General features: G+C 35.7%; 2 protein-coding genes and 3 non-coding genes across 7 annotated transcripts; 3 read left to right on the top strand and 2 right to left on the bottom strand.

The window, feature by feature from the left end:
• Positions 1-772: 772 nt before the first annotated feature.
• Positions 773-7,836, bottom strand: LOC145597667 (uncharacterized). Of its 2 annotated transcripts, none has more exons than XM_081653887.1 (11): positions 7,729-7,836; positions 4,428-5,338; positions 3,471-3,651; positions 3,117-3,320; positions 2,815-2,950; positions 2,534-2,604; positions 2,376-2,412; positions 2,210-2,271; positions 1,971-2,080; positions 1,590-1,695; positions 773-1,072 (listed from the first exon to the last, which is right to left on the bottom strand). In XM_081653887.1, exons 2-11 carry the CDS (start codon positions 5,229-5,231, stop codon positions 978-980), a joined length of 1,806 nt encoding a protein of 601 aa, XP_081510013.1. In that variant the 5' UTR covers positions 5,232-5,338; positions 7,729-7,836; the 3' UTR covers positions 773-977. The 2 variants fall into 2 exon arrangements, with proteins under 2 accessions (XP_081510013.1, XP_081510014.1); XM_081653888.1 differs by having other exon boundaries at positions 1,971-2,077.
• TRNAR-CCU (transfer RNA arginine (anticodon CCU)) lies at positions 3,753-3,825 on the top strand. The gene has a single exon. It is a non-coding gene; the product is annotated as a tRNA-Arg (tRNA).
• Positions 7,837-7,915: 79 nt separating the features above from the next.
• TRNAP-UGG (transfer RNA proline (anticodon UGG)) lies at positions 7,916-7,987 on the top strand. The gene has a single exon. It is a non-coding gene; the product is annotated as a tRNA-Pro (tRNA).
• A 767-nt stretch (positions 7,988-8,754) lies between these two features.
• Positions 8,755-8,826, top strand: TRNAP-AGG (transfer RNA proline (anticodon AGG)). Its single transcript has one exon. It is a non-coding gene; the product is annotated as a tRNA-Pro (tRNA).
• A 1,210-nt stretch (positions 8,827-10,036) lies between these two features.
• Positions 10,037-12,939, bottom strand: LOC145598942 (uncharacterized). Of its 2 annotated transcripts, none has more exons than XM_081655342.1 (2): positions 12,033-12,939; positions 10,037-11,125 (listed from the first exon to the last, which is right to left on the bottom strand). In XM_081655342.1, exon 2 carries the CDS (start codon positions 11,112-11,114, stop codon positions 10,287-10,289), a length of 828 nt encoding a protein of 275 aa, XP_081511468.1. In that variant the 5' UTR covers positions 11,115-11,125; positions 12,033-12,939; the 3' UTR covers positions 10,037-10,286. The 2 variants fall into 2 exon arrangements, with proteins under 2 accessions (XP_081511468.1, XP_081511467.1); XM_081655341.1 differs by having other exon boundaries at positions 12,023-12,938.
• Between the last annotated feature and the right edge of the window lie 1,211 nt (positions 12,940-14,150).

Below are 14,150 nucleotides of genomic sequence, written 5' to 3'. Positions count from 1 at the left end.
GTTATCACAAATTTTACGCATTGTAGTGTAACTAACATATTTTTTTGCAAGTCAGAGAACTGCATTGCAAACAAAAAAATAGAATACGTAAGAAGTAAAAGTCCCAGACAAAACCCTCCAGGAGATGGCTCCCTTGGAACCCAAATTTGTTGAGCAATACAGACAGGTTGACTCAACTAAGAAAATAATCAAAGACTAACGCTTGCAAGTCGCTAAACCGTAGTGTATAACCTGATCTACTCTACTATTCAAATAAATATGGATCAATATTCGTTTTCCATTCCTTCAATCTTCTACCTAGAGCTAATCAATGCAGCCCTGCCCGAATTTGGGTGGGATTTGGACAGCTTCTTCCAGTCGGTCTCACCTGAGCCCCTTCAACCCTCTCCCTTTCGATATGCTAAGTGTTCCGTTCCTATTTTGATCACAGACTTTTGAAATCCTAGTTGTGTCTACTGTCTAGAGCATAACAGCATATGATTGAAATCCTGATAAGCTTTCCTGATAAGTAAGTATTACTGTATTAGACAACCAATATTCACATTTCCACTAGTACGCCTTCCTGATAGAAAAGTAAGGTGCATTATGCCATCTCTGGAATTCGGACCCAAATATAGTACATAGTAACTTTTAGGTGGACTCTGGGAGGAAGATGGTCTTTGATTATTCGTGTGCAGAAGGTACAGATAAACCACTGCTAAATCTTGATTACTTTTGAAGTAAAATTTTCTAATTTTGTATAAATTCATCCAACAAGAAAAAGAGGAAAAGGTGAAGCAAACAAGGCAGCAACCTTATGAAATTACCAGAGTTTTCTGCAGATTTTACAATAATTACAATTCTGTGAAAACAACAAACCAGAATATAGCCACTTAGCCAGCAGAAGTCACCAAGTTGCAGGTTACGGAACCAGGCAAGGCCAATCACTGGAATGTTTAGTTTTATTTTTACTTGTAACACCAAGTGCGACAGATGTTCTACAGCACTTTATAAGAAATTAATCCATTATTAGTCTCAACATTCAGCCGCTTCATGCGCACCAACAGCAGGACGTATGACCTTCCCTTAGTCCCTGCAATTAAGTTACAGGTGAAGCAATTAAGCAAAGTGCCTAATTTGAACTTTGTAAGTCATACAATTGTGAATGTCTACAACTGAAAGGAACAAAGCTTACTAATCATGAGAGAAGTTGAGAGGGCTAGCTGCGCTAGTAATCCCTTGAAAAGTGATTGGGTAAAGACTGCTGTTTTTAACATTTGGGCTTTATATGAAAGGTAGATAACAGAAGTATGTAAGAGATTAATTCAGAATTTAGTTTTGTTTATAGGTCATACAAAATATTCAATTCAAGACCAATGACACTCAGAGAAGCTTTACTATTGAGGGCACTATAGCTATTAAGTAAACAACTGAACCACCATGCAGGGCTGAGGCAGAAAAAAAAAAAGGACATGGTTGGATGAGTTTGCGTAACTGCTGCAACTCCACCAAAGTAACGAATCATAACCAAACATAGATATGAGCAGAGGATGATTGACAATAACATGTATTCTTAAGAAAAGAAATCAAAGAAAAATCAAATAAAGTACCTAATCCCATTGATTCAAGTTCCTCAGGATGGAAGAAGGTGTTTTGTTTCATATTTCCCTTCTTGCTTAGGAATAAGTTCATTTTCTCAACTGCAGATTGTAGATCCTGCAAAAGATGACAAATATTACATATATTTGGAGAGGTTGTGCCAGAATAAAGAAAAACTATGTGCATTGTAAAGCTTGGAGTTGCAATTAAAGCAATTGACAAAGCTAACTAACTAAGTGCCTTATTGGGGGGGAAAAAATTAGAAAAAAAATCAGCTTTTGAAGCTACACCAAGAACAAATGACAAAGGCAATTCAATGGAGGATCAGGTACACAATGTAGCAGAATCTGCAATGACAAATGACAAAGGCAATTCAATAACATATTCTATACCTTCCACGGAGCCACACTTTTCATGTAAGAAGGCAGACATTCATAGTCTTCATTTGAAATAAGTATCATATTTGAAGTTTCATGTAACTTGGGTTCATCTCTCTCTTCTTCTGTATAGAATAAAGAAATTGTCAAGATTTTTATATATGTTTTTACCTTATAATTCTTTCTCCAGAAAAGTATTTATGGTATTATTAAGACAGTTAGAATGAAGCATTCTGACAGGTTTGAGACATTACCAGTAACTGTATTAAGGATGCTTGGGTTATCTTGGTTCTGGACCTCGAACCTATGATGTAATCTGTTTATTGAAATTGTAAAGTAGAACATGAATTTCCACTGAGCTAAAATGACAAAAACCCAATGACATTGTTGGCAAAAGCCAGCAAGAGATAGCAATCTTACTTTGGTGGACTATCAGGCACACTACTTTTGCGAACCCCTGGACAGAAATTTGAAGCAAAGACAAGCAACTCATCATTACCTTATTATTCAAATGTCAAAATATGCTAGATTAACTATTAACAAATTTTCCAAAACAATAAACACGGTGGACCACTAACCTCCAGAAGCAAGTGTAGCCAGACTAATCTCAGATAACCCAAGATTTCGAAAGCTAGGAGACCCTTCAAGTCTTGAAACTCATTAAGGACAACGATTCTTCACCACAATATATATTTACCATTAATTAAAACAAATTGAAAGTTTACAAGCTATACTTAAAATCAAAAGCTCGTAGATAGATATTAGTCGCACAAATACATAAACATATAAGTGCGAAAATCAATCATCAAAACACACATAACTATAGGAAACAAAAACTAAAAAAGAATTGAAAGGATACAAAGAACCAGCATCCATATTGTTAGCAGTAGACCCATAACGTAAAGCCGGGAACGGTGATTCTGGTTCAGGATCAGGATTACCACAACTACTACTATGAGCCATAAAATCCTCTTCAAGGTCATCAACTCCATCACCTAATATTAAAATCAACCCACATAACAAAATTCCAATTAACACCCAACTCAACACTCAATCAGCAATACAAACTGAATAAATCATCTCAGTAAAACCCTAATTTCACCATTAAAACAAACAAACAGAGATACAAAAATATTTATAAAAAAAAAAAAAAAAAAATACTTGGGGAAATGTAGGCCAAAGATTGAAGATGGGAATGAAGGTGAAGAAGATGAGAATGATTTAATTTATAAATCTCATTGCAGTGACCCAGAAGCTCTTCAAACGACACAGTTCCCAATGACATTGATTCCAGCAAATTAAGATCCCCCGTTAAAGCCGAAACCCTACGATTTAGGGATTGCATAAAAGTGGTCGACGCCGAATCTGAGCAACACCCACAAAAATTGAACATCAAAATCGAAGAATTACACCATAATTTAGCAATTTAAGCATAAAATCAACACTTAATCTGAAGAAATTAGGGGTAAAACACTAAAATCAGTAGAAAGAGGAGAGAGAAAGTGGGTATCATACCGAGAGGAATTGGACGACGATCCAGAGATTGTTTGAAAGCGTTAGAAGTAGATTGAAGATTACTGCAGAATTTTGCTACATTTTTGTTGAAATTGTTGATGTTTTCCTCCATTTTTGTTGTTGTTGTTGTTGTTCTGAATTCTTCAATTTCTCTCTCCTGTTTCAGTTCGTTGAGGTTGCTCTGAAATCGAAGAAGTTTAAATTGATTTTAGCGGGAATTTGGAAGTGTAATATGGTTATACTATAATAAATAATATTAATCTGGACCTGATATTAATAACAGCGTCTGTAGCTCAGTGGATAGAGCGTCTGTTTCCTAAGCAGAAGGTCGTAGGTTCGACCCCTACCTGACGCGTTTTCTAATTTTTTTTTTCCCCATTTCTTTGCAGCTTCTATCTCCGTAACTTTTTATTTTTTACGCTTTGACCACTTTTCTCATTAATTGACAAACCATATCCGTAACATTTTATTTTTTATGCTTTGACCACTTTTCTCATTAATTGACAAACTATATGAATTACATAGTAATAATTCTATCAATATGATTGTGAGTTCGTTACAAATTGACCAGATCACCAGAAAATGGAATTCAATTAGTTTAACTAGTTAAAGATAGCCGTACTCGTAACTGATTGATTAAACATTATGCTCCATTTGATCTTATGTGTTATTCCCCTTTCCTGATTACAAAGGTTCAAAAAGTTCTTCTCATTTGAAATCTTTCCATATATAGTTACAAAAATACCCATCAATTTTACTCAACTTATTTGGTGAATGTACCGATTTTCCATAATGATTATAATGGTGGTAATAATGGTTACAGTTCAGCAGGAAAGAATAATCAGGAGAATTAAAATATAGAGCATCTATAGACTATAAGTAAAAATGTTGGAAAAATTCTCATCTTTTTCTGCAAATTGTCATGCCATCACCAATTGGTACTAAACTGATGCTTACGCGTTCATCCTCGAATAAAGCAGTATTGAAACTCCTGAGGCTAGCAGTTTTGGAATCATTCACCAAGGGATCGGCCACTTTACCGTGCCAAAGTACATTATCAATCACAATAACGCCCCCAACCCTCACAAGCTTCAACAACAGCTCGAAGTATGTCGTATACATTTTCTTCTCTGCATCGACGAATGCAAAGTCGTAGCTGCCAGCTTCTCCATTTAAAAGCATGGCATTTAAAGTATCTATGGCAAGCCCATGTTTGATCTGCACCTTATGAAGAACCCCAGCTCGCTCATAGAACCTTCTAGCAACTTTTAGAACCTTTTCATCTCTCTCACAGGCGACTAAACAACCAGATTCTGGAAGGGCCAGAGCAACAGCCAAGGATGAGTAACCGGTGTAAACTCCAACCTCAATGCACCTTCTTGCCCCGAGAATCTGGACAAGCATAGCAAGGAGTTGAGCTTGATCAGGAGAGACCTGCATTTGGCTGCCATGCATCGTAGCAGTCTCTTCCCGTAGTTCCCTTAACACCTCTGGCTCTCGGACATTGCTCAGGACGTAATCATAGAGCCTCGGAGTCAAACTAACGACTTGTTTGTTCACATACTTGTTATCATTCACGACAACAAAGGCATCTGTGGAGCAGCATCTGACTAAGTGCAAGGACTTGCTCGGGCTGAATCTGATGACGCAATTCCTCCTGGTTGTCGTTGGTGAAAGAGATAGGTTTTGAGGAATAGAAAATCTGGACAACAGAAGAGAAGCTGCCGGCACAGGCTTTACACAGCAGCAGCTGTACGACATTCTGACCTACCAGTTGGAAAGTCTAATTTATAACACATTACACATGCTCACATTTCCATGTCTTTCATACTCATTTGGAAATTGGGATCTAGTCTGCCAACGTGAACCTGTCAATAATATATTAAAGGTTATCTTCAGATACTTATCTCCTACTCTTTTGTATTAGAGATTCAATCAGAAAATTCCAATCTCATCATCCAGGGTCACAACTCACGACATTATCAGTATATAAGTCCAATGCAAGTGTAGGCAAGGAGAAAACAGAGAACAAATACAACAACAAGGACAACAACAAAGCCTTAGTCATAAAATGATTTGGGGTCGGCTAACATAAATTGTCATATGGAACCGTAAACAAAAGAACGAATATGAGAAAAAAAATTATATGACTTTCTTTACTGTGCTTCTTGCTAAGCAATGGTCATCAATAATAATGCCATTGTTTCTCTTTTCCTCTTTCCATCATTAGTTTGTTTCAACTTTTTTATCGTCATGCAAAAGATATTAATCAACTTAGAAATGTACAAACAAATAGCTAGCTATATTCGAGTGATTATGTTGGAGTTAAGTCGAATAGCTATCATTTTTTACTCTTACGCTATGTTTGGATAGGAGGATAGCTATTGTGAATGGAAGGTTAGGGTGAAATTCTATAGTAATGTGAGAGGTGGGAACTACTGTGAACAAGAGAGCTAAATTAGCCATTTATATCTTTCCAACATTGTAAGGAGCGAGAGAAGTGAAAATTGGATCCCACCATTTTCTTCCCATAACTCTCCCAGTCATATCAAAACAAGGAGGAAGAATCTTTCTCTTTCATTTCCCTCCCTTTCCCTCCAAATCACATAATCCAATCACATACACTAACACATTGGATTGAGAGAATTGGAGGGAAAGGAAGAGAAAAGAAAATAAGGGATACATCCTCCCTTCTTTGGATACCTTTTGGTAGGAGGGAAGGAAAATGGAATGATTAATTTTCCCCCCTCTTTAATAAACCAAATCCTTCCAATGTTGGAAAGATTTGGAGGGAAAATGTAACCTTACCTTCCCCCCCCCCCCCCCTCCCCCTCCATTCCTCCCCCTTCCTTCTTCTTCCCTTCCTTCCCTTTCTCTTCCACTTTGCTATCCAACTAAACCGTAAGTTTGGATAGCAATTAGGAAGGAAAAGTGATTTGAGGGAAGTATAAAGAAGAGGAAGGAAAGAAAGGTGAGGGAGGGATTGAACTTCCATTTTCTTTTGAAATATTTCCTATGTTGGAAATTTTTGGTTTATTTAAGGAGTAGGAAAATAGGTCCTTCTGATTTTCTCCCTTTCCCTCCTTTACGATATCCAAATAAGGGATGATGATACCCTCATTTTCTCTTACACTTTGTTTGGATAGAAAGAAATGGAAGGGAAAGAAGAGAAGAGAGAGGAAGGGGGACAAATTCTCTTGTTTGGGTAATGTATTGGGGGAAGGAAGGGGAAGGAGAGGGAGGGATCCATTTCCCCTCTCTCTTTAATAAAGTATAATCCCTCCAAAATTGGAGAGATTTGGAGGGGAAATGGAGTTCACCTCCCCCTCCCTTTCTTTTCCCTTCCCTTCCTCCTTTTCCCCTCCCATTCCTTTCCTTCCTTCTTTGCTATTCAAACAAAGCGTTATCTTCCTTTCCCTCCATTTCTCTCTGCCGAAACACAGTGTTAAGAGTGAGAGTACCTTCTCAAAATGCTAAAGCTATCGCACATTCATCCAAATCTCAACTTGCTCATTCTTTCCCTTCTCACACGTCTTATCCAAATAAAGGAGACGGGTGCTCTCACTCTCCATCCAAATTCTGTTATCAAAACATACAATAAGGCTATAACCCCCCAAAAAAAAAAAAAAAATCCTAGAAACATGAAAAATACAAGTTGATCTTCATGATAAACAACAATTGTTTATCTAGTAGCAATATCATAAATAAGTGCACGTTTTTTTTAACTATTTATTAAGTAGTGGTTTTGCACTAAAACTACTACTTACGGATTTTCACAACAACGCCAAAGCCTAATAGAGTTGACAGAACCCGTGTACAACGCGAAAATGGCTAAAAGTATAATTTAAGGAGTAGCTGTAACTCATTTCACACACCATCAAAACCCTTCATTGGAAAGGTATAGATTTCCTTGATAATTCCAAATATTCATTTAACTTTTGTCATTAAAATAACATATTGCATAATATCCTTTATTCCAGATTACTATATTGTACTCCGTATAGTAACTTACAAGCAACAAATTAAAAACAATCACATCTACCAAAATCAGAACAAGATAATTCAAACTAAACATGCAATAAATCATCAAAAATATCAATTATAAAAAAAATGAAAAAGGGTAGAGCAAAATTCAGCTCTACAATTGTAGACTATACAATAGCAATTCAATTTAACCAAAAAAAATTCGACAGATTATAACCAAATAAAAAAATAACCTGTTGTAATTAATTCTGAAAAATGCAATAAGACTACTTACATGAAATTCTGGACGGGTCGCCGCGTAGAAGTGAGTTTCCGGGGAGGAGAGAGCAAGAAACGGTTAATGTCGGAGTATAACAGTAGCTCAAATTTAATCTCATTCAAAGATAAGAAATGCTACAAAGATATACGAAGTATGAAATTATTAAATATGTAACTACAAGATACAGTAGTTGACAATAAGAGGGCATTTGGTCTAGTGGTATGATTCTCGCTTTGGGTGCGAGAGGTCCCGAGTTCGATTCTCGGAATGCCCCTATTTTTCATTAACCAATTTTTAAAAATGTTTTTCCGATTTGCGCTTTGTTAGGATAGCAAAGAAAGAAGGGGAAAAGGAGGAAGGGAGGGGGAGGTGAACTCCATTTTCCCTACAAATCCCTCCAATTTTAGAGGGATTATGCTTATTAAAGAGAGAGGGAAAATGGATCCCTCCCTTTCCTTCCCCTTCCTTCCCCCCAATACATTACCCAAACAAGAGAATTTGTCCCCCTCCTTTTCTCTTCTTTTTCCTTCCATTTTTTTTCTATCTAAACAAAGTGTTCTTCTTTGATGTGCAATCCGTCTCCATTTGTATCAACAAATAAATAATGATCCAGTTTTTTTGTGATAGATGCTCAAATCATAACTAATGGAACCCGCACCAGCACAATCTATAAGACTAAGGGCCTAATCTGATTGACTGAATTGAACTGAGAAAAGGAAATTAAGAACTGAACTGAAAATAATCTGAAGAGAATTTATAATCAAAGTAATGTATACATCATTTGATATCATGGTACTCCATATTAGGCGGAGCTACTAGCTTTGCTGAGTTAAATTTATGAACTTCACGCAATTGAATGAATTTTTATTTTATTTGAATTATTTGTTTGAGGTGAAGATAACAAGCCTATACCTAATTGACACTAGTCATTTAAGCAGGTGTTATTAGATTCACCACATCAAGAATATTGATGCAAAAATGGAACAAAAAACAAGTACTTAACAGTATGTCAAAGAAAATACAGAATAATTGTCACGTGTTGGGCATTTGGTCTAGTGGTATGATTCTCGCTTAGGGTGCGAGAGGTCCCGAGTTCAATTCTCGGAATGCCCCTATTTTTGTGTCAGCTATTACATTTTTATATTCTAGTTTCTAGCTTTTTTTTTTTTTTTTTTACCAGGGTAAATCTAGCCTTCACAAACATAAATAAAATTCCCATATAAAAGGTTGCAACTGTGCAAGAACATTTGATACAAACACCGTAGAACGCTGTTAAAAATCAGGAGGTCCTGCTCGGATTTATTTGTAATGCAGTTCAGCATCACTGCATAATCGTCGGGCAATGGTAGGATTCTATCATTTGGGTTGCAATTGTGCAAGAAGTGGATTGCTATGCTATGCAGGCTGCTTTCAAGTAGCAGGCAAGGGTGTTAATCGAGTGCATCAGTGAATATCGGCATTTGGAAAACTGCAAAATCTGATAAGTCAAGGAGGGAAAATGATTGATTCCTAACACAAAAGATACCTGTTTTTAAATGACATGGTGCAACAACCAAAACGCTAAAAGAGGCTCAAGCCTAAAGTGAGACCTAAAGAGTCCATTGTGCTTGAACATATTGCTACACTCCAGTAAAAACTTTCGAGCAAAATATGCTTCATTAATATAACTAAATATGCAGCAAGAAAGAGTAGTAAACTACTACTAATATAACTAAATTTGCTTCATTAATCCGTAGAAATGGCAAGGACTTCTAAAAAGAAATGACTCAATGCATGGCTAAGATGGTCTCAAAATTGTAGTCTTAAAATTGTAGTATCATAATGATTCTTTTTTTTTTTTTCATGGAGAACACTGAACACATCACTAAATGTTGATTGAGTTTAAATGGAGTTAAATGCAAAATTAGACTATGTAGATTCTATTGATACTCCCTCCATCCCTTTTTTACAATCCTGTTTGTAAAATTACACGGGAATTAAGATAAAACAAATAACAATAAAACAAAACACAATGGGAAATACAAAACATTAAATGATGTCTTTGAGTAAAACAAAGATAGATTAATATTTAATGATGCCATGTCATCAATCCTTTGCAAAAAAAAAAAAAAAAAAAGACCGATAACATGCTCCTATTGGAAAATTAAGAACCAATCATATTCATCTAAATTTAGGCACAAGGATTCCAAAGGAGGAGTGAGAAAATAAGAGTGAGAATAAGAAAGTAAGAGTGAGAAAATAAGAGTGAGCATTAATTACAAAACAAAAAAAAGACGCTTAATTGAGGATATTTGAAGTAAAAATACTTGCCAAAAAAGAAAAGGAGAAATGTAATTTTGGAATACCCAAAAAGGAAACCAGGAATGCAAAAAGGGAACGGAGGGAATACAAAATAAGCTACATTGAGTAGAACTTGCTTAAAATCTTACTGTAATACTTGTATACTCGTATTATACACACCAGAGGATACAATAGCTTCATAGAGTACACTTTTTGCACTGCTACACAATATATTGCCGGGAAATAGAAGCGTTAACATACACTAAAGGACATGAGCTTAGATTTACTAATCACTATCTCAATTGACACTGAAAATTTTTGAAAGGTTCAAAACTGTATGGATGACAAACACACTCTATAGCATGAATCAACTTTCTTCTAGGTCCAACAGCATGAGCACCCATATCCTTTAGCTTCTTCATAGACAGATCTACCAACTGAAATTTATTGACATTTTTTGCACGGAGAATTCCCTCAAATTGCTCCAGTCCAAGAGAAGAAAGCCACTTGCCCAATCCACCCGCACTTATTATGTTTCTTTCAAGATTTGATGCCCGCCTCTTCTTATTGAAATATTTGATGGTAATGGACGGTGTGCAGATAACAGATAGGTCTGGTTGCATGGAAGCTCTGCCAAGCTTTGGAGTTGTTTTGCGGAATTTCAGACGATTTTCTGTCTTTCCAGAAAAGGATCTCGAAGCACCTACTTGGTCTTCGGAAGCCAGTCTCCTCAAAACTGGCTTTCTTGAATTCAGAATTGCTACTGCATTATCTACAGGGGAATGAACTTTTGCACTAGATTGAGTATTTGATTTCGGAGACAAAGACAATGATCCATCATTCCCCTCACCAAGATTTGCCTTCAGAGGCTTCTCCAGCAGAATCTCTGATGGATTAGTCATATTACAAGACAAACTTCCACGCAGCTGACCTTGTTCAAGATCAGGCACTGAAGACTGCTCAGTACTGGGTAGACGAGGTATTAGAATGTTAACTCTCTGTTTCTTAACAATAGTCCACCCATCTTCTCCACACAAATCCGAATCAACCGTAATATTTGAAGCACTTCCCATAGCATTATTTTTGAGTTCTCCCAAGTGCTTCCACTTTGATTCCAACATATCCTATAGAGCTGCATAATGTTTTTTCATAATCAGACCAGTAATTATTTATGCAAACAACATATTGTAGCATAGTTGCGCCAAATTCTACAATCAAGAGGTACCTATAGCTTGCAAGATTTAACAGTGCAGCAAAATTATTAATTATCACAGGAATAACAAGCAAGAGTCATCTTTGTAAAAGACGGAAAACAAAACACATGAAAAGCAAACTGTTAATACTTATACACAAGTACACTACCCGGCCCATGAGTGCATAAAGGAGCATGATGCTATAAGCAAAAGAGCCAAGAAAATAGTGGAAAAACTCGATATCTTTGTATCTAGTTTTCGACATTGAATTTCAGAACAAGCAGAAGCTTGACCGTGACAATACAATGTAAACCAAGACTAAAACATCATGACGATATGTACAGCGAACGAGCAGCTCCTACACTAGTATATTATCTTGATAACGCTGTTTCGGAAGCCCCTATTTGCACACCACCTACAGTAAGCACATAGCAATCTAAACAAGAGTGTCTTAACTCTTGGGTATTTCGAGTTTTCGTTGTCAAACGTAATCAAAGGGAATACATCGCGAATGAATTGAAATTGGGAAAAGATACCCAAACATGATATGGTAATCAAATTCAAGGATCGATCTCAACCTTTACCAAAGTAAGACCAAAATACATAGTGATAAACCAAGATAAAATGATGTGATACACAATAATAATAATGATCCTGATTGATTCAATAATCAATATACATTACGATACAAAATTTATACTAGGGTTTATCATATATTATACAAAATTCAAGAAAATGTTGAATGAAATCGCAAATTGAGAATTATAAAATCAACTGAATGATAAATTAACAAAAATAGAATGAATAATTTGAGAATTAAAAGGAGAGTGAATTACATAAAAGAACCTGAGAGATGAAGAGAGAACAATGGTGGAGCTTCAAGGTAAACTTCAATGGTGATTTTCTGAAAGCTTTAATAGAGAGAGAGAGAGTTTGTAGGGCGTAATTCGGATATCTGATTCTCATCTAGAAACAGTGTTTAGATTTTGTAGAGGTAAAATTCGTAAAATATTTTCAATTTAGGTTTTGTGACTTTGGTAATTTGGTATTGAAGAAAATAGTGGATAGTGTAATTTTGAGTAGATTTGTTCATTTGTTGCTTTATGAGTTAATTTTTTTTTGGTAATTGGGGACTTATGAAGCGGATGAAAGAAAGATAATGCAGGAGGGGAGGAAATCTACGTCAATAATTAGGAAAATTTGTAAATTACCATCCAAAAAAGGGTCCTGTTTTGAAATTACCACCCATTAAAAACTTTATTTTAAATAATCACCCACTAAATTAAAAAACATTTCAGATTACCACCTTTTTTTATTTTCCGATGTAATTTCCGGTTGTGGGCCCCACCTTATTTACTTCCCTCCTTTTTTTTCTTCTTTTCTTTGACCTAACACTCTGACTCTTCCATTAAACACAAAATACAGCTTCTCTCTCCAATTTCCTCATTGAATTCTTCAAAATTCATCAATTTTCCCTCTTTCTTCCTTTATTTCTCTGTCAAATTCTCAACCACTCCTATACAATTGAATCAAAACCCTATTTCTTCACTTTTTTCCTGCAAATTGAATGCGTTGGGTGTACTTGCATGTACTGCTAAAGTCGCCTTCTTTAACTGTTCTGGGGACCAAAAGCGTGAACTTGAAGCTCCTGGCAATTACTGATGTCAATGGCGACTACTGAGGTAAGCAATTTTGACCCTATTCAATTGAATTTTGTATATGTTTGTTGTTGATACAATTATTCAACCTAATAAACAATCATTCAACAAATTTGGACAACATCAACTCCAATTACCAGAAAAATAACAAAAACACCCAATTAATTACTTCCACGAAACCTAATTGCAAAATCCCCCAATTTAATTTACCCAGGAACCCTAATTTATGAAGTTAAGGATTCTTACCTTAGATGCGAATTCAATTGGGTCTGAACTTCAGTGGATAACTTCTTCGCACAGTACCAGTTCAATTTTGGGGAATTTTGGATGAAATTAGGGGAAAAATTTGTGAATTGAAGTTGGAGAATATATAAACAAGAGAAATCTGGGAGGAACGTAGTCAATTGAGTCAAATTAGCCGTTAATAGCCGTTATGTGGGGCCCTCAAACAAATATTACACCGGAAAATCAAAAAAGGTGGTAATCTGAAATGTTTTTTAATTTAATGGGTGGTTATTTAAAATAAAGTTTTTAATGGGTGGTAATTTCAAAACAGGACCCCTTTTTGGGTGGTAATTTACAGAATTTCTCAATAATTATTCTCGGACCTCGGTGACAATAATGAGTGTCTATTGGTACTTTTAGATCTCGTGTTGGTTAAATGTATAAGATCTAAAATTAATATGGGACTCCAAGGAGAAAATACAAGTTAATAACAAAAATTGTTTATATTTAGGGAATAGATGTCATTTTGATGAGTTATGGGGATAATTTTGTATTTTTGTAATAGATGGTATCCGCCGTCATAACCACCACCTTTATCACGACAAACCACCGAAAAAGATGAAATCTTACCTTCTTCAACTGTATTATGAACAATTTCGTCAAAGATTGAATCCTACTTTCTTCTAGCTCTATTATCATCAAATTAAACCCCACGAAGCTCCATAGTTGTTTTTTTTTTTTTTTTTTTTTGACACAACACGAAGCTCCTTAGTTAAAGCCCAAGTACTATTAAAAAATACCTACCATATTGGGTTAACCATTTTCTTAATTTGTATACTTTTTCTTAGGGTTTTCTTTGAATTTAGCGTGCCGATGTTTGTGGAAGAAGGGGTTAATAGTGGTGCTCCTGGAGGAAGAAGAAGCTATTGTCCCTGTGCTTGTGCTTTAGAGGAAGATTTGGCACGATATAAACATATTTTGTTTATATCTGATATTAATTGGGCACCGCTCAGCCTCAAATTTCTAGATAAACTAATATGTTTGACTCGATGGCAAAATTGTAAAATTTTTACATTCTAAA

Source organism: Chenopodium album, chromosome 20 (genome assembly GCF_948465745.1).
Source record: "Chenopodium album chromosome 20, dcCheAlbu1.1, whole genome shotgun sequence".
Taxonomy (NCBI): Eukaryota; Viridiplantae; Streptophyta; class Magnoliopsida; order Caryophyllales; family Amaranthaceae; genus Chenopodium; species Chenopodium album.
The sequence above is the reverse complement of the archived record's forward strand: the minus strand, read 5'-3'. Positions and strand labels throughout refer to the sequence as shown.